At 38.5% G+C, this 19,412-nt stretch overlaps 2 protein-coding genes across 7 annotated transcripts in view; one reads left to right on the top strand and one right to left on the bottom strand.

Moving 5' to 3' along the window:
* MTRR (5-methyltetrahydrofolate-homocysteine methyltransferase reductase) overlaps nucleotides 1–788 on the bottom strand; it is a 40,009-nt gene extending 39,221 nt beyond the window's left edge. For 2 of the 3 annotated variants that reach the window (XM_021004397.2, XM_078153310.1), the window contains exon 1: nucleotides 618–707. The gene's annotated coding sequence lies outside the window, so the exon portion shown is untranslated. Of the gene's footprint in view, nucleotides 1–617 lie in introns of all 3 variants that reach the window. The other variant, XM_078153309.1, reaches the window with a different exon arrangement.
* On the top strand, nucleotides 784–12,229 carry FASTKD3 (FAST kinase domains 3). 4 transcript variants are annotated; one of them, XM_021004399.2, is made up of 7 exons: nucleotides 784–873; nucleotides 2,164–3,645; nucleotides 6,332–6,417; nucleotides 8,120–8,294; nucleotides 9,941–10,010; nucleotides 11,126–11,240; nucleotides 12,009–12,229. In XM_021004399.2, exons 2-7 carry the CDS (start codon nucleotides 2,211–2,213, stop codon nucleotides 12,102–12,104), a joined length of 1,977 nt encoding a protein of 658 aa, XP_020860058.1. In that variant the 5' UTR covers nucleotides 784–873; nucleotides 2,164–2,210; the 3' UTR covers nucleotides 12,105–12,229. The 4 variants fall into 4 exon arrangements, with proteins under 4 accessions (XP_020860058.1, XP_020860059.1, XP_020860061.1 ...); XM_021004400.2 differs by lacking the exon at nucleotides 784–873 and adding an exon at nucleotides 1,202–1,354; XM_021004402.2 differs by lacking the exon at nucleotides 784–873 and adding an exon at nucleotides 1,344–1,433.
* Nucleotides 12,230–19,412: the final 7,183 nt, after the last annotated feature.

Below are 19,412 nucleotides of genomic sequence, written 5' to 3'. Positions count from 1 at the left end.
TCCCGATTCCAGGCCTGGTGATCTATCCACTTCACTATCTATCTGCCCTATCTCTATCTCTATATGTATCTATCTATCAATCTATCTATCTACCTAACTAAAGAAGGCTTTTACTTATGGGTTTGGATTCAAATCCTAATTTATTGCTATCACAGTGATCCTGGTCACATTTAGGGCCTCGGTCAACCATTCCTCATCTACAAAAAGGTCTCATTGATTTCTAAGGCACTTTTCAGCATTAAATGTTAGGACCTGTCATTTCCCTCCACTCCTCCCCCATTTCCTGGGCTGGAATTACAGTAGGTGGAGAGGTGTGCCAGAAAGGAGAAAACAACAAGAGAAAAAAATCAAGTAAAGCGAAAGAACGAAAGAAATTAAGAAATCTGGAGAGTAGCGTAAGTTGAGATGAAAAAATAAAAGCAGAAAAGTCAAAGTTCAGAGGCACAGTATGAGCCACATTCAAAATGGTGTGGAAAGTACAGGGGGGGTTGGGGGGGAAAACAAGAGACAACTCGGAAAACTACGTTTCCCACAAGGCCCACGAGAATGCCGTTTTGTCCCACAATGCCCCTGGGTTGCCCTCTCGGAAAAAGGCTCCCCAGGGCGGCGATGCCCACCTTCCTCGCTGGCACTGAGCCCGGGCTTCTTGAGCACCTCCTGAGGCCCCGGAGCTCGCAAGCCCAGCCTCCCGACCTACCGCGGCCGTATCCAGGCCCTTCCCGTCCGCGGCAGCCAAAGCTCCGTTCTCACACTGGTTCTGATCCGGTTGAGCACCCAGCCTCCAGTCGGAGCACACTACGTGTCTGAGGAACCACCGGAGGTCACGGGTTGGACCGCTTTATGGAGTGGGTCTGACTTGCTCTTGAGCCTCAGGTACCGCTCTGACCCTCCTCTCTGTTCCACACTACTTCACCAGGAAACATCCACTAGGTGTACCGTGGCGCAGGCCTCACTTGGTTCCGGCTTCATGCAGCACCTGAACACTGGGGCTGGAAAGGGCGGCCTGTTTGGAGTAACTACGGAGTGCGCATGCCCAGCCCTTCTGTACGCCGGTGAATTTTCGACTAATGAAAGGCGAGCCTCAATCTGTCAGTCTGAGAGACTACAGTTAGGGCTGAGCTAAGACGGAGGCACCTTGGGAGTTGTAGGCATTCTCTTAGTTTTGTGGGAAATGTAGTTTGCCGCAGTGCATCATTTTGCATACGTCCCATTCCAAACTGTGACTGCTAGTGAGTGAAGCAAGGCACGTCGGGATTTAAGGGAGGGGCCAGGCAGAAGGGCCGTCAGAGGATCAGAGTGTGCGTGCGTCAATGAGACTGCTCGTGCGCACGTGCGGGCGGATACCTTGTTCCTGGTTAGTTGTTGTCAAGTGTCCAGACTTTCTGACTTTTCAAATCTTAAAAGAGGAGATGGGGAATGGAGTCATTTTGACGGTGGGATGTTCTGCGTGACCATGTGGGCCTTTCCCTTCGCTCCCTCTTTCTGCACATGCTTTAATTTCCCTTTTTCTCCTCTTTCCTTCTGCTTTCATCTGGAGTCTAGAGGAAATCAGCCCTTCCCCCAGTGGAAGAACATTTGATCTACATTTACATTCCTCATGCTTTATGTTTTGCATTGATTTATCCAAAATTGAGTTAACTTTGAAACTTATGAGAAACTGGGGTGGAATTAACTCATTGACTCTTTAAAGGCAGCTGTGGTGTAGTGGACAGAGAGGTAAGTCTGAAATAAGGGAAACCCAAGTGCAAATTCTGACTTTTTGATCAAAAAGCATTTATTAAGCTTACTGGGCCGGTTCTGGGCCAGGTACTGGGAATACGAAGTGTGAAACAGTGCCTACTCACACTGTTTATTATGTGACCATGGGCAAGCATTTTAGCTTCAGTTGTATTGTGGTCCCAGCATTACATGCCACACAGAATTGTCAAGAGGGTTGAATGAGATACTGCTTGCAAGGCGCTTTGCAAATCTTAAAGTGCCATTCAGTGTCAGCTATTATTCATTTAGGCTGTATGTTCAATTTTATTATCTCCGTTTCCTCTCTTGCAGAATCCTCAGTATCATAAATAATTGAATGATTTATTTTGTGGTTATGTGGATGCTTCTGAGAAAATGGAAGTAAAGTTTTACCATCTTGGCTTTATTTTCTCATTTTTATTCTAGGCTGTGCTCAAGATGGGCAGCTGATCCTATTACAATAATCATCACATATGGCCTTGATCACTTCACTTGCGTCTCATTTTTATTCATCTGGCCTTCACACTTGCAGAATTTTGACATGTCTAAGAAAATATTTGATCCCTGAACACCCAAAAGGCAGGAAAATCTTGTGTCAGGGGTATTTTTCCCTGCAACAAAAGCAATTCAGAGTCTACTTTCATCATGCATACTGTAAGAAGCATCACTCAGAAAAAGAGAGTAAACTTTACCCAGTTGGCAGATCTGTGCTTTTTCAAACAGCGGCATGGAACAGGTTTGAACCAAACAAGGATCATGTGGATGAACAGAGGTTTTATAAGGAACTAAATACTTTCACTTCATCTGAACAGGTATTAAAATTTGTAAGCACACTGGAAACATTGTCAGATACTATGGCAGCAGCAGCTTTGTATCGGGTCTCTGAAGTGGAACAGGAAGAAGGTAACCAAAAAATTTCAAAAACAGTCTTGGAGAATGAGATCTTCAGAGCATTATGCTTTCAGTTTGAATATGAGTCCACAAATCTTTCAGACACTGGTCTAGTGACTACTTTGCAAGCTTTGACAGGATTACATGTGGATCCCCAGAGTAATCTACTAGTAAGTCTGGTGACAGAGTGCCAAAATCGGCTTCAGCAGGGTCATATGACAATTCATAACCTTTGTATTCTTGGCAAATGTGTGATTAAACTCCAGAACTCAAACTGTGCAATGCTAAAGGATATTATACTTCAGCTTCAAGGTAAAAAATTGCAAGAATATGCACCTGAGGAGATAGTAGCAGTTTATACATTGCTTCAAGCTGCTGTTGGAGAAGTGGTTCAGCATCAGGACTTTTTGGATCAGCTAAACAACCTCTCTATTTCATTGGTTTATAAATTTAGTCCTAAAATCACAAGCCAAATACTGAATGCTTTGGTGGCTCTCAACCAAACTCGAGCTTTTCCTTTGGTTATAAAGCTCTGTATGCATTCGGTAAGATTTGTCTCTCATTTTACCAATGAAGAGCTAGGAAAAGTCTTAGATGGTTTTATGCACTTCGGTTACACTGACAAATTTTTCATGCAAGCCCTGGAACAACATGTTTCCACATGTTGTCTCACTATGCATCCTGAGACCGTCAGCAAAGTCATGCAGTACTGCAGTAAAAAATTGATTCTTTCAAAACCTATCTTTGATGCAGTGGCAGAAAGTTTTATTTACCAAGGTGAAATATTCTCCCCTGTCCAGGTTTCTCAGTTGATTGTACCGTTTGGGAAACTCAATTACCTGCCCCCAAACGCTCCACTTTTTTTTAGGAAGCTTGAAAATACAATAAGAACTCGATTTAAATATTTTCCTCCTCAAGCCCTGTTGAATCTTCTCCATTCATGTACCCTCATTGGACGCCACCCAGTCAATTATGTGGCAAAGTTATTTAGCCCATATTTTCTTCAGAAATTACAAGGTAAGTTACTCACAGATAACTTCTACCATCATGGAAGAGCTTTGTTAGCTTTTGGTTCAGAAAGGTACAGTTCAAAAAGGTTTTTAACTGAGCAAGAATTTATCTTTCTTAGATTGGTGGTACTCTTCAGGTTCCATATGTGTATTCCATTTTTCTCTTGAGCCTTGGTGTTTGAGACATTTGGACCTAACTTTCTAAGGTGAAAAGAACCTTAAAGGCCATGTACTCTCTCGTTTTACAGAAGAGAAAATTGAGATTAAAAGACTGTAAGGATTTGCCATAAGTCACAAAGGTAGTAAGTGGCAGAGTCAACAAGTCAGTCAACAAGCATTAAGCACTTGATATGTGCCAGTCACTATGGTAACAAGCACTGGGGTTACAAGGAAAGGCTCACATTCTAATAGAAGAGACAACATGCAATTAAATGTTCATAGAATATATATACAGTACAAATGAAAGGTAATCCTAGAGGGAAGAGACTGGGGTGGTGAAGAGGAAGACTGGGAAAGGATTCCTGCAGAAGGTGAGATAGGAGCTAAGTCTTAAAAGAATCCAGCAGGCCGAGGTGAGGAAGGAGAACGTTCCAGGCATGGGGAGAATTAGTGAAAAGGCATGGACTTTGAAAATGGAGCGGCATGTACAAGGAAAGAGAAGTGAAGGGGCTGGGTTGTGAAAGGCTTTATTTAAATGCCAAGCTGAGGATTTAATATTTGATCTTGGCAATAGGGAGCCACTGGAATTTATTAAACAATATTGGTAACATAGTCAGATCTATGCTTTTAGGAAAGTCGTTTTGGTAGCTAAGTGAAGGGATGTACTGAAGTAGAGAAAAACTTGAGTCAGGGAGACCAATCAGAAGGATATTGCAGTAGTCCGGGCGATAAAGGATTTGCACCAGGGTGGTGGCTGTGTGAGTGGAGAAAGGGGGCAAGAGTTGGTAAAAGATAGGAGTGAAAGTGAGACACAGGAGTGGAGGAAGACTTTGAGGTTGTTATGACTGTGAGGATAGTAATAGGAAAGTTTGAAAGAGGAGGGGCTTTGTGGGGAAAGTAAATTCTGTTTTGGATATACTGAGTTTGTGATGTCTGTTGGATATGTAGTTCAAATTATCTAAAAAGTAACTGGGGATACAAACCTAAAACTTTAATGGAAAGTCAGGATTGAAACCAGGTGCTCTGATTATCAGTCAAATATTCTGTTTTTCATCTGAATGCGAGGGGGCTATCTCTAAAGTATCTCTAAAATCCTGGTGTTAATATCTAACACAGGTTAAGTCAATTTCATTTGCATCATCATGCTACAGATTTTAAAATACTAAAGGAAGTCATGAGGCGTGGCAGGATGGAATGATTATGTGATCAAGAAATAAAAGATGTGACAGACTATTCAAAATCAGTTTTATCTATAGCATAATGATTTTTGGCCTTATGTCAAAATCATACAATAGTTCCACATTCTACATTCAGTTTGTAGGGTACATACTGTATTTGTATTCCCAGGAAAAGTAATAACCTCAGTAACATGCTTTAAAACTTGCATGAAAGAACAAGTTTTTCCTCTATAGACTTTTTCCATTCATTTCTGAGATCAGTTCATAAACATTAAGTGCTGGCTAGATACAAGGCACCATGCTAAGCATCAGGAATTCAAAGATTTAAAAATAAGACAGCTTTTGAGGGGTTTCTATTCTAATTTGGGTAGAGGCAGAAGGTTGTAAAACAGGTGCCTGGATAAGCATGTTACAAAGTAGGGAGTAGTGGGTGCAAGAAAATTTGAGGTGGGTGATAACATTTAGTCAGTGGAATTGGGGACAGCTTGTTGGAGGAGGTGGCATCTAAGCTAAGCCTTGAAGGTAAAGAGATTTTGAAAGGTATAGATGATGAAAGGAAGACTTTCATGGCAGAGGATGGCCTTCAGGAATGCATAAATGTAAGTGGTAGTATGCCAGGTTCAGGAAATAGCTATCAAATCTGTTTAGGCTAGAATATTTGCTGAATGAAGGTGAGCAGTGTGAATAGTCTGAAAAGGTAGACTGATGCCAGATGGGGAGGTCTTAAGTAACAGGCTAGATGAATTTTATTTTGTCGTGTTTGCAATAGGGAGTTAGTGAATCTTTTTGCACAAGGGAAGAAATGATGTTTTTACACCTACTACTAGTGTATGGAAACCACAGGGTAGCATGTTGTAGTGAAAGGCAATGGAATGTAGTGGAAAAAGTACTGACCTTGGAGTCAGCAGAGATCTGGGTTGGATTTCTGCTTTCAAGTTCACTAGCTTGATAAGTCTGTTAACCTCTTGGAGCTTTTGGTAAAACAGGCATAATGATACTTGTAGTACCTGCTTCTCAGAGTTGTTTGAGGAAAGTGCTTTGCAAACCTTAAAGAATCATATAAGCATGAGTTATGATTATAGGCATTGTAAGTAATGAAAATTATGTAGAATGACATTAATTCTTTTATGACTTTTATTAAGAATAGATTTAGAGCCAGGACCTTTATTGCTTAGAAGTAACTTGTTTGAAAGGACAAGCTACATTCAGCTGTTAGGCTGTTCTCTGTTTAATCTCATAAAAATACATTAGTCATATTTTACGGTAAATGATTGTATATACCTTCATCACCCTTTGTAGTTTTGGCTGCATTAGAAATCTTAAAAATAACTTGGCTTTTGATGCTTTTCGTTTAAGCTCAGGAAATGGATTTAAATAAATCAAGGCAGGCCCAACTGACCCAGCTTTATTTAACAGTGGTCTTGGAGTGTCCCTTCTATAAGGTAGGAAATTTCACTTTTTCCCTTGGCAACCCATTACATTGTTTTAGTATTTTGTGTTGCTGTGATAATTAAACGCTGCTTTTTTTAAATTTCTCTTGCAAATCTCTTTTGCCTTAAGTTCATTTCCATTTGATTAATTTTTTGTATACAGAAAAATATTCAAATGCCCTATATTCTCCCCATGAAAACCTTTCTTATACTTGATGTCAGTGATTACCATTCCTTAGTCCTTTTCTTCTCTAAACTAAACACTATAAACTGTAAGTTTTTTTCACTTTATCTTTAAAGATATCTTAACTCATTATTTCTCAATAATGATAGAGATGTCCAGTGGGTATTATAAGAATCCTTATGTGATAGTTCTGACTAGTGTTGAATCCCTAGGTATCTATTTGATATGTTACAAATTGTGGACTATATAAACTGATCAAATTTGCATAGTTATTAGTTTCCATAGTTTTCACTGCAGGCTGGCTTCTCTTTAGGTGAAAGGTAATATGTGTCCTGAGATATCAAAGGAGAAATAGTTGGAGAAGCACGTCCTTTGAAGAAACACAGCTTACCTAGCTGCCTAGGAAGTGCTTAAATGTAGGAGCTTTTCAACTCTAAAGCCTCCTTTGGGAAAGCTTCCAAGTTTTTAAACCATTTCTTATATTTTCATCTAGCTATCTTTCCTTTTTGCCTCTTTAACACAGCTGAAAGCTTTGGAGATCATATATGATTTTAGTTATGTATACTTGACTTGAAGAAATGTTAGGAGTTGTTTCCCTCACCAAATATGGTGGAATGGATGCACCTATAGGAAGTGGCTATAAAATAATGAAACTGATTTTTTGGACCAACATAGCAAGTAATCAGTGTTAACACTCTGGGAGGCTTCTGTGTATATATATACTTACATTACTGCCACTTTTGAAACTCTTGAGTCTTCAGAATTAGTTTATAAGGCAAAAGAAATTTGGCATCATTAATTTGTAGTCATGCTAAAATGAAATTCAGTTCCATAGACCTTTATTAAGCACTTAATTATATTTAAGGGAGGCATAGTGTTAGACTCTGGCAGTACAAAGACAGAAATGAGAGAACATCTTCAAGGACGTTGAAGTGTACATTCATTTAGGGACAAGGTCCCTGTTCACAGATAAGGAATCACAAGGTAAATGGGGGGGGGGGTGGAGAGAGAGTATGTCTAGACATTGTAAACGCTTTATGTAAAGAAACAGAAGAAATAGGAAATACCAGTTGAGGAGAACAGCTAATGGCATCTTTTGCATGCAGTGTAGAGTGAATGAAGAGAAACAATGTGAAATAAGGCTGAAAAGGCGTTTGTTATACTAATACACATCCAAACTGACATTGCCCGGTTTGATCTTCTGTCATATTCTTTAGACTTGCCTCTGAATGATTATCTGTTAAAAGAGAAAGATAGAGGAAGGTGGGAAGGGTAATGAAATAAATATGTTGTAAAGACAAAAGGCATCAAACTTAATATTCCTTAGCTATTATAATTCAATTAATATTTATTAGGAACAGTTGTGGTTCTCTTTTTAGTAAGGCATCTCTGCAAATGAGCATCACAGGTTTATTCTGGAAGGTTCATTCTTTATTTTTCAAAGGCAATGTAATTTTATTCAAGTTCTTCACTAATTTAAAAAGGTTTGTCATATATTTTATTAGTCTTGTGTATGTTTATAATTTATAGGGACCTAAACTGCTTCCACAGTATCAAGTGAAATCATTTCTCATTCCACCTTATCTGCTGGAGACCCCCATGGATCTTCAACTTTATAAAACTGTTACAGTTGGACTAATTGACCTTTTGAAAGCAAAAATATATTTTGCTTCAAGAGTCTCAACACCCTGTTGTTACACACTAGGTAAGCTAAAAATCTATTCATTACCATTTTGAGATTTCAGTAATCCTATTTTTTAATAGAGACCACATACAGAACTACAATAAATTTAAACCCTCCTCAAGGAAATTATATCACAGTGGGGGAAAATACACATTAAAAGATTAGCAATGGGAAAGATTTTCAGAGAAGGAAAAGAAAACATCAAGCAGATGAACAGCGCTGCTATTCTGAGGGGCTCTTCCCTTGAAGCATATCTTAGCCTACAGAAAGTAGTCTGCTTCACACTGTGGCATGGAATAACATGTGCACTAAACTACAGGGAAACAGAATGTAGAAATCTCCAGTGTTGCCATGAAGCCTGAGGATCTGTAGTCAAGAACAGAATTAAGCCCATAGGTATAGTCCTCTTAATGTGGTACTATAGCACATGACATAGAAGAATGCTTCAGGGTGTAGGTGACAGTGCATTTCACATTATGTTTGGGTGATAATGTCTTAATGACAGAATTGGGACATTATCTGAAGTATATTGTAATAGGATCATAGATAGACTTTAAACCTGTAAGTGACTTTATAGGTCACTGAGCCCTACATTTCCTATTCACTAGAAGTTCTGCTACAGGATAGCTTTAGGGGCTGGTAAATATACTATGGTAAGTGCTAGTCATAAGAAGTATGCTACTTTGGTTTCTGTGTATTTGTTTAATTATTTTCAAATCTTCATCTAAAATCTGAGGCCCTTAGAATAATAAATGGAGAACTTGCCTCAGAATCAGGTAGATAGTTCAGATCGTACAACTGAAATATACATTGCTGGTTTCAGATTGCCATTCTGAATTAGTAGAATGGAGAGAGTTTCTATACTGGGATTTCTCTGCACCAATGAAATCACAAGTTAAAACCACTCCCTTACTCCCTCACTGAACTCAATTGAGTATGTCATATTAGATATGTAATGGAGGAGAAAGGAAAAAATGTAGTATGGATTTAACCACAGTCGTCAAAGCCCAAGATTCATACTACTTGCTTTAGTGTTGCTAAGCCTACTTAAGCTAGAACAGATAACTTACATTTATAGAGCACTTTAATGTTTGCAGGTGGTTAAATGATTTGCTCAGGATCTAACAGCCCAGAAGTTTCTGAAGGTGGATTCAAATACAGGTCTTCCAAAGTCTAGTACTCCATTCCCTATGACAAGCCCTCTCTTCTTTGGTTTCCAGAGAACCAGTTAGGATTAAAATAATGGACCTCAGTACCGGCCCTGGAGTCAGGAGGACCTGAGTTAAAATCCAGCCTCAGACACATAACACTCACTAGCTGTGTGACTCTGGGCGAGTCACTTAACCCCAATTGCCTCACATAAAAAAATAACAATAATAATAATAATAATGGATCTTTTAGTAGCAAGAATACATTTTGCTTCAAGAATCTTGACCCTTTTGTTAACTAACAAGCTGAATTTTTTTTAATAAGATCTATATAGTTTTTGTAGAATTAATTTATTTTATCAATGTTATATTAAAACTTTAATATTCATTGGTTATTGTCATAGCTTTTAAAGCCTTCAATAAATATAATTTGGAAGACTGGAAGATAGCACAAATAAAACAATTATTTGTAATGGTATGTATACATAAGAAGATGCTTTCCTTTTTTCTGTTACTCAGATATTGAGATTAAACTAGATGAAGAAGGATTTGTATTACCATTTACAACTGATGAAGATGTATATAAAAGGTACAGAAAAGCATGTTGTTTACATGATGAGAATTGTAAAGGCAAGTTGCCACATGTCTTTTCCTTAAAAAGATTCCATGCTAGTATAATTAAGGTCTCTATATCTTATGCTTTATATGAATTTTTAAAAAATATACTTCCCTATTTTTTTTTCTAATCAGATCTCAGAGAATCTTTGAGGTAAATGAGATCTCAGAGGTCATATCTAGTCCAGCCCCTTCATTTTATAGATAAAGAAATTAAGGTCCCAAAAGCTAAATTAATTAACATAAGGTCACATAGCCAGTTAATGATGAGCTGTGATTATATGTAAACAATCTTGACTCGTGTTTCTATTTTCTTCATACTTATTTAATAGCCACCCTATTTTAACCATCACAGATAATAAATGCAGTTACACATTAAAGCATGTTGCTTAAAATCAGTAATCATTAAACAATAAGTACCTGTTATATGTTGAACACTGTATGCAAGGCTGTGGGAAATCAAAGACAAAAATAGGACAGTCCCAATCTTCAAGAAACTTAAATTCTAAGTTCATAATGATGTATTGTCAAAATACTGTTGTTATAGTGACATCTAAATTCCATTATAAACTGGCAGTTTAATATGCTAGATAATAAATGCTGATGACTTTCTGCTAAAAAATTGGAAGGCAGCTAGTTTGCCCAGTGGGTAGAGCACCAGGCCTGTAGTCAGGAAGACTGAGTTTGAATGTGGCCTCAGATACACAGTAGCTGTGGGGCCCTGGGCATATCACTTCACCTGTTTGCCTCAGTTTCCTCAACTGTAAAATGGGGATAATAATAGCACCTCCCTCCCTCCCAGGATGGTTAAGATCAAATGAGATCTATGAAGTGCTTAGCACAGTGCCTGGCACATACTAAGTATTGCATGAATGCCAACTATTATTAACTATTATTGTTGTTAAGAGAAAACCAACTTATTCTAACTTAGCTTTTGGTGATATAAGACCTCACATAGCTTTTGATCTTATATTTTACCACAATACTAAAATGATATTCTTATCTGATTGGTTAAAAAACTATGAATTTCTAATCACAATCTGTTGGTGTTTTAAAAAGTTAGCTGTTTATCATTTATTTTGTGTACAGATTAGCACTTTGCATTGATGATCGGAAAAGATTTTGTTTGGATAGCCACAACTTACTAGGAAAAGAAGCTATTAAACAAAGACACCTACAATTACTTGGTTATGAAGTTATACAGGTATGATTTAACATATTTTTGCTGCAAAAAGTTCATTCTTAATTTAAGATTATTGAAATAAGTTAATGTTATTGAAAACATTACATGGAGCTCCCTAGTGACCCAAGAAAGTCACTTCAAATAGTGGAACATTCAACTACCTACGTAATCTATTATAGATAAATACAGATGAAGTTTTATTTATGAACGTTGTGAAAATTAAATTTTCCCTTTGATTGTATCATACTTTTATGGAAATCTTTCCATATCTGAATAATTTTTACTTGAAAAAATGTTTTTGGCTGTTAATATTGTATCTTCTCCCCAGCATTTAAATGTTGTAGGAGGTGCAGAGACAGGAGATGGGATGTTTTATATGAGGAACAGAGAGAAGGCCAGTTTAGCTGAATTACAGAGTAAAGGAGGAGGGGTATGATACTGGAAAAGATAAGTTGGGGCCAGGTTGTGAAGGGCTTTGAAAACTAAACAGGCTTTGATCCTAGAGGCATTAGGCCACCAGTGGAAAGTTACTTTGGCAGCAATGTATAGGATGGATTAAGGTGGTGAGAGCTTGAAATAGGGAGATTAATCAGGCTGTTGCAGTAATTAAGATGAGGTGGTAATGAGGGCCTGAACTAAGGTTGTAGCTGTGTAAGTGGGAAGAAGGGGGCATTCACCAGTAAATATTATTTGATTGTCTGATGTCTAAAAGCATTGCTATTTGAATCTTGTCACCTTCACATACTCCAAATGGAATAATTTTTGGCCAAATATTTATTTTTCTAACAGATTCCGTATCATGAAGTTGAGATTCTCCAGTCAAGATGTGAACTAGTGAAATATTTAAAGAAAAAATTATTCCCTCACAGCTGTATATTTAATTGAAGACAAGATTAGAATATTGACTTTGTACTTGAAGTGGTAAAAAAGTTTGTATTCTGGTGGTGGCTGGTATGAACACAGACACACATACAAAGCAATAAACCCTAACAGCTTGTGGATTTTTCTGAGCCAGTTTGTTAAAATTTATATTTATCAACAGTTCACTAGGTCCTAAGGATTCAGGACTTTTCTTTGTTGTCATAGTGTGCCTTGAATAGTATGACTTTGTAATGTAGCATTGAGATCATGCTATATTCATTTTTTGTACTATGTTGGCCTGGTTTTTAGAACAAACTAAAGAAGTATAATAAAAATAATGATCTTATTTTGCTTTTGTGGTAGGAGTACTGGGGTCTCTGCTACTTAGGAGGGGCTCAGTTTCCCATCAAAGACAGGGAATCTGTCTCTGAAACTTAGAGCTATTGATGTGGTTTCCCAGGTGTTTAGGGTATAAAAGATCCCATCCACCAGCAATTAGTGCCCTCTGATTTGATGAAAGTTCCTCTGCCATGTGAGGCAACACTTCTGATTGGAAGCAGTTTGTATGGACAAAGATAAGAGAGACAATGTCTACCTGAACCAATATTATGTCTTTGCTGAGTAGCCTTTCTATGATGTGACCTAGAACATGTTTGTGGTGTTTCTTCTGATTGGAGAGAATATTTAATCTTCTTTAAGTCACTAGGTTTTTTTCATTTAGGAAATGTTCGACTCATCAATATACTGATCCAGAAGGATGAGAACTAAAAAAGACCATCAAATTTGGCAACAGATCAATGGTAACTTCTGAGAGAACAGTTTCAGTTAAGTGATGAGGTTAGAAGCCAAATTATAGAAGGTTAAGATGTAAGTTGGAGGAAAGGAAACTTAGGCAGTGACAACTTTTTCTAAGGGATTTGTCTAAGAAAGGAGAGATTTACAATGCTAGATTGAGGGTATGGTGACATTTGGTAAAGCTTTTTTTAGAATGGGGGAGGAACATTTTTTGAAAGCACTAGGTAGGAAACAAGTTTATGGGGAGATATTTGTGGGGAGAAGATGATTGAGGATACAGTGTGCTAGAGAGAGTGGGAGGGAGTGGGATCAAGTACACATGGAGGAGGTTTGCCCTGGACATAGAGAAGGGCCTCTTTGTCAGAGACTGACAGAAAGAGCAGAGTGGGAGAGGGGTTTTGACATGAAAAGAATGGAAGAAGAGAGCACACTATCAAATGGGCTCAGATTTTCTTCTTAGTAAAATAAATATTGAAGGAGAAGGATAGAGGGACTTAAGGAGGGAAGATGTTTGAATAGCTTCTGTGAGGCTAATCAGAGAGGAATAAAAGTCACACTGCTGCTTCAAGGCATCTGTTGAGGGTGGATCATATCAATATGTAATGTATCCAGTCAGCATGATTTCCTCTTTCTACATGGAGCTGCAGAGGAGGTAAATGATGGGAGTAATCCAGAGGTGAGGTTTGGTAAAAGAAGAGCAATGACAGGAAAAGGGAGCAAGGTATTCAATACACCAGGTACAGCAAAGGCTTGAAATGGCTAAGTGTTGAGTTGAGAGTGGAGAGAGGTGAGTGAAGTCAGAGCAGGAGTAATGGCCTGAGGAAGTACAAATCTGGGAGAGATTGGAGGTCTCAATGAGAGAGAAAAACATATCATTGGGAAGAAGCATAGACAGAAATGGAGTCACAGAGAAATGTCTGATTTTCTACTCATTGGCTGAATGTAGTTTGCCACTATCATTATGTGTGCTTAAAGTGAAGTGAAGGAGTTGGTCTTAAGTGAGACTAAAGAAGAACTAGTAAATTGGGAGGTTAGGGACTTTGATAGAACAGCTACACAAATATAAAGTCCATGAGTATGAGGACATGAGTTGGGGAGGAGAATATGATAGGTCAGGTTCTCAACTCCTTGAAGAAACATGAAAAATGTCCTGGGAGGGTCAGTATACTGCAGCTGCCCTAATTTGGGTGGAAAATTTTAGTAGTGTGAAGTTTAAAAGAGAAAAGGTTTCTAAGTGAAGGAAGCAAGAGGAGAGTCTGCAAAGTGACAGTGGGAAGTAAGGAGTATCATCACTCCTCCTCTAAGACCAGTGTGATAGGGAGTTGGAGAGAAGATATAGCCAGTGCTGAGGATGTTAGCCAGGGATGCATTGTAATCAGAGGGGAGCCAGGTCTATGTGGACTAATGAGAGAAAGAAGTCTACAATGAAGAGAAATTTGTTTGCTGTAGAATAAATTCCAGTGGGCCACAGTGAAAGAAATCAGTAGGGTTAGATTGGGAGATGGGTAAAGGGAGGTAGAGGAGATGGATGGGACATAAGGGAGGAGTAGAGCATCTTCTAAATTGTTAATCTAAATGATTAATTACTATAGAGTTAGGGAGAGAAACAAGAGAAGCCGTTGGGGTAGTACTGGGTGGCAGATTGGAGAGAAGCTCAGAGTCTCCCAAGAGTTTTTACAGAGAGAACTAGTCAGAGCCTAGGTCTCTTCCTTCGCCTGGGAGGCTAGTGAAATGGGGAGAGGCATTGGAGGAAAGGAGAGATTGATGGTCCCTTGAACTGTCAGAGATGTTGGTTTGACAGCCAGGCTTGGGCCTGGATTTGGGCTACATGATCAAACCCACCATTTTTTATAAACCAGAACAAGAAAGTCAGCCAACACATTGATAGGATACACAACATTCTATATCCACGGTTCATTGCTTGTGTTCAATAAAGGAAGGAAGTGTGTTTTCTTATGATGACAAATTTTGATCATTAAGTGGTGAACACTCAATAGCTGTAGAGTATCTCCTATTCTTGCTGGAGTATCAAAAGTATTATTTTTTCTCCAGAAAAGAAAGTTATTAATTTTATAGTTGTAATACTTTGAACAAATGGACCGTCATTTAAGCTTATAAAAACATATGAAACATTTTAATTGATTAATGGTGTATATTCAGTACCTTAATCTTAGAACTAAACAAGAAAAAGGCAAGAGATACAGCCAACTAATAAAGCTGAGCCCATCTAGATTGAAGCATATGAGAAAAACTGGATACATTCCTTCAAAACACTTAGCAAATTAAAGCATCCTGTTATTCTTTGTGAACAGCAGGTGGTGCTGCTGTCTAAAAGTTGACTCACCAAGTATGGTAATTATGCCATACCATAGATCAACCACCAGAAAATTACAGATGCATTTTTAAAAATCAGATCCTATTTTCCCATTGCCTTATTCAAAAATTTAGAGCCATGTCCTCATTGTTTCAGATTTATCTTAAAATGGAAGGTAACCCACTTAAGTATAAATTGCTCTGGTACTTTCCACCCCCATTAACTCTTTCAGGTATAAAATTTTAGATTTATTTGACACTCTAGGATGAACCTTGCTCTATTAATCTGCATACATACTGGCATGGTTCTGGACTCCATATTTTGGGAAGGGTATTGACAAGCTAGAGTGTATTCCAACCAGGATCATTGAGGAGCCTCAAAAATATAACATCATAATACTCATTTTACAGATGAGAACGCTGAAGCTGTGAGAGGTGAAATTATTGGCCCTAGATTACAGACATAGCAAAGCTGGTATTTGAATTTATATCTTCTGACTCAACAAATCACTGCTTTTCCTGCTGTACCATCATGAATGTAACAAACAGTTCAAAGAACTCGGGATGTCTGTCCTCCAGATGACTTAGGAGGAACATGATAGCCATGTTCAAAAAGCCTTTCTTCATCTCTTCAATCATAGTTGCACTTTTTTGATGTAACATCATACTTTTTGTATTATATTTAAGCTGTTGGGTATCCAGGTAGATAGAACTTGGAACTTGAAGTCAGAAAGACCTGAATTTAAATCCTATCTCAGACACTTACTAGATGTGTGACCCAGGGCAAGTCACCTAACCTCTCTTAGCCTCAGTGTCCTCAACTGTATAATGGGGATGATAATCATAACCCCTACCTCACAGCGTTGTTGTGAGGATAAAAAAGCACTTTGCAAACATTAAATCATTACATTACTGCTAGCTATTTGCAAATGTGCCATTTCTCCTATATTGTAAGTTCCTCAAGGTAGAATGTGAATTTTATTTATTTTTATAGTACTTCTCAACACCTAACAAGAGTGCCTTGCACTTGGTAGGTACAAAATGTTACTTAAATGACTAAGCTCTTAGACAGTTGAAAGAAAATGTCTGAATGCTCTAAACTGTTTTAAAAAAAGAAACAATTCATTTCCAATCTGTTTTATACAACTATTTCAATTGGCATGAAACTTTCTTTGCCTATAAAACACTCTTGCTGAGACTCATTCCTTCCGCTCCTGAGATAGCAAGAAGCTGTCAGATTTTATATTTCACTAAAAACTTGGGCAAACCTAATACACTATGGTTATTTATGCAAATAATGTGCCTTCCCTTTAAAACCATTTTACCTATCAAAAATAAGTTCCAATGCCAAAATTATAATTTCCCAGAATTTGAGTAGGGTGAAACATGAATAAGTGGAAAGCAGAGACTAATTGATGTAGCCCTTTTGAGCTTTTCCAACATTCTTGGCACCATGCAAAGTATCTAAAAGGGATGTGATTTTATAAAATCATACAGTCTAGATAATGCAAATTCTTGTTGGTATTTTGTAAAATTGAGAATTCTTTGTTACTTGACACCTTTATGGTAAGTCAAAATACCTTTTTTCAAAAGTATTCTGAGGTTTCTAGCACTTAACATAGTGCCTGGCACATAATAAACAATAGATGCTTATTGATTGACTGGTTTTGCTTCTGTCCCCCTAAAATTGGCAAAAATGACGAAAGATGGGAGAGTCAATGTTGGAGGGCTTATAGAAAGATTGACACATTAATGAATTATTGGTAGAATTGTGAATTGGGATAACTTGTCTGCAAAGCAATTTGGAATTTTGCAAATACGGTGATTAAAATGTCCATAACTGGCAACTCAAAGATTCCATATACCTCAAGGAAGTCATTAACAAAAGAAACTACGCATACACCAAAATATTTATAGCAACATTTTTTCGTGATAGAAAAAGATGAAACAAAGTAGATGTCTATCACTTGGGGAGTGGCTAAACAAGTTGTACATATAGGAATGTTTGGGATATTAGTATGCTGTAAGAAATAACAAATGAATACAGAGAAGCATGGACTTAAAATGGACTGATGAAAGAGAATAAGGGAGAAAAATCCAAGATCCTGCAAAACGGTAAATCATGTTTACAGCTTGGGAAACAGTGGGTTAGAGTACAATATTAATGAAGCCGTGAAAGGCAGGGTAGACCTACTCTGTTTTATTACAGAGGACAAAGCTAGAAAGGAAGATTTGGAGCTCAGTAAAAGGAAGAATTAAAAATTATGTACTTATAGCTTTTCACTAATGGAACCTCAAAAAAGAGTAAACATGCAGTCCCTCTGAAGAATCTAAGCAGCTGGTCCAGATGACTGGAGTCAGGAATGTGGAGGGGTAAGGCTTTGCCATGCATTCAAGAATGTCAGTACAGACCACCTAGTACTCCTCCTCCTCTCATGTATTTGTATGGCAGCGTACTGGTTAATGTATGGGTATGTGTTTATCCTGGGTCACAGAAAGATGCAGCATGAGAGACAGGCAATATGTTATCTGCCCTTGAAATGGGAAAATGTCACTAGGTCAATAAACATTGAAGGACTTGCTATGTACCAGTCAATGTGCCAAATGCCAGGAATACAAAGAAAAGTAAAAGTTCTCAAGTTCCTCCCAGTCTAATGGAGGAGACAACATGCAGACGATTACAATCGAGCTTTCCATGGGAGAAATTGGAAATAATCAACAAAGAGAGGTTACTACAGGTAAAAGAAAGCCACTCTAATCTGGCCAAAAATGAGGCTGAGGACCCTCTGGAAAAAAGTGAGGAAGGTTGAGATCTTCCTGAGGGGCCTGTTGATACCATCTCTACGGAACTGTGAGGCAGATGGAAAGACAGACTAAAGGATGTCCAGAGTCACCAGACAGGTGGCCTAGAAAGTCTGACTTTTTAAAAAAGAATCATCACTTCATCTGGCACTTTATCGTTTAAAACCGGCCTAGGCAGACAATTTAAAAGAGCAATAGTATAGCCAAATGCAGCAGTAGAAGCAAGCAGAGTAGTGTTAGAAGGGATGGCATCCAGGGAAGCCTGAGGCAGTATGGGAGAAGCTGCTTCCCTGCTCTGAGTGGTGGCTAAAGCAAAGATGCAGCAAGTGTCAGCTTTGGAGGCAGAGTTTCAGGAAATGTCTGGTTAAGAGCCATGGAGCTGGCCAGAAAGGTGGTAATAGCCACAACACGAGGCAGTGGGGGTATGTGGTGGAATATGGGCTGAATTTGGGGTCACCAGCTAGGTTGAAATCCTCCTTCTACAACTACAATTTCTACAAATACTTCAGGCAAGTAATTTCATTAATTAGTGCTCCCTGATCATTAATTTCATCATCTATAAAATAAAGGGGTGGGCCTGGGTGACCTAACTCCATTTCTGCGACCCTAGGACCCCTTCAACTGATCTAGGCTATGATATCCTTTCTGTGCTACAGACCTCCCCTGGATGCTCTCTGGTTTGTCAGTGCCAGTGTTCAGAATCCAATGGGATTATGACCTGTTGTGACCTAAGTTTCCATTAATACAACCTTAAGTTTACATTTGGCGGGGGAGGGGGGGGGGGGGGGGACACGACCCTGTCATACATTTAATCCCTGTGGACACCATTTTCCTCATTCTGTAAAATAAGCATAGGTTTTAGAATTGGAAGGGGCCTTAAAGATAATCCCTTCTACCTTCCTTGTGTTTACAGATAAGGAAACTGAGGTCCAGAGGAGTTAAATTACTTTCCCAAAGTCATGGGGGTAATTCTGTGTAAGAGAACTTAGATAGGAATCTAAGTTTAATGACTCCAAATCCAGTGCTCTCTCACTACACTACAGGAGGTGAAGGTGAATTAGCTAATTTCTTGGGGCCTTTTACAGCTCTAAGTACTATAATTTCTAAGGCATCTTAGAGATGGATGCAGTGGTCTATTGAGCCCACTGCTTTGACAGAAGAGGGTGTCATATGTGTTCTAATTAACCAAGCAGTAATAATTTTAATGGGGCAGCTGGTGGGGAAGTGAATAGAGCACCAGGCCTGTAGTCAGGAAGACTCATCTTCTTAAGTTCAAATCCAGCCTCAGACATTTACTAATTGTGTGACCCTAGGCAAGTTACTTAACCCTGTTTGCCTCAGTTTCCTCATCTGTAAAATAAGCTGGAGAAGGAAATGGCAAACTACTCCAGTATTTTTGGTGACAAAACCCCAAAAGGGATC

The sequence above is a fragment of the Phascolarctos cinereus genome, unplaced genomic scaffold (genome assembly GCF_003287225.1).
Source record: "Phascolarctos cinereus isolate Bilbo 61053 unplaced genomic scaffold, phaCin_HiC Scaffold_4;HRSCAF=312, whole genome shotgun sequence".
NCBI lineage: Eukaryota > Metazoa > Chordata > Mammalia > Diprotodontia > Phascolarctidae > Phascolarctos > Phascolarctos cinereus.
Note: the sequence above shows the minus strand (reverse complement) of the source record. Positions and strands in the feature narration are given on the sequence as shown.

Bases quoted from the DNA above. Each gene is read 5' to 3' on its own strand.
- FASTKD3 (XM_021004399.2), top strand. From the start codon at position 2,211: ATGGCCTTGATCACTTCACTTGCGTCTCATTTTTATTCATCTGGCCTT. The intron at 3,646-6,331 runs GTAAGTTACTCA...TTTTCGTTTAAG, and splicing joins TTTTCTTCAGAAATTACAAG to CTCAGGAAATGGATTTAAAT. The intron at 11,241-12,008 runs GTATGATTTAAC...TTTTTCTAACAG, and splicing joins TTGGTTATGAAGTTATACAG to ATTCCGTATCATGAAGTTGA.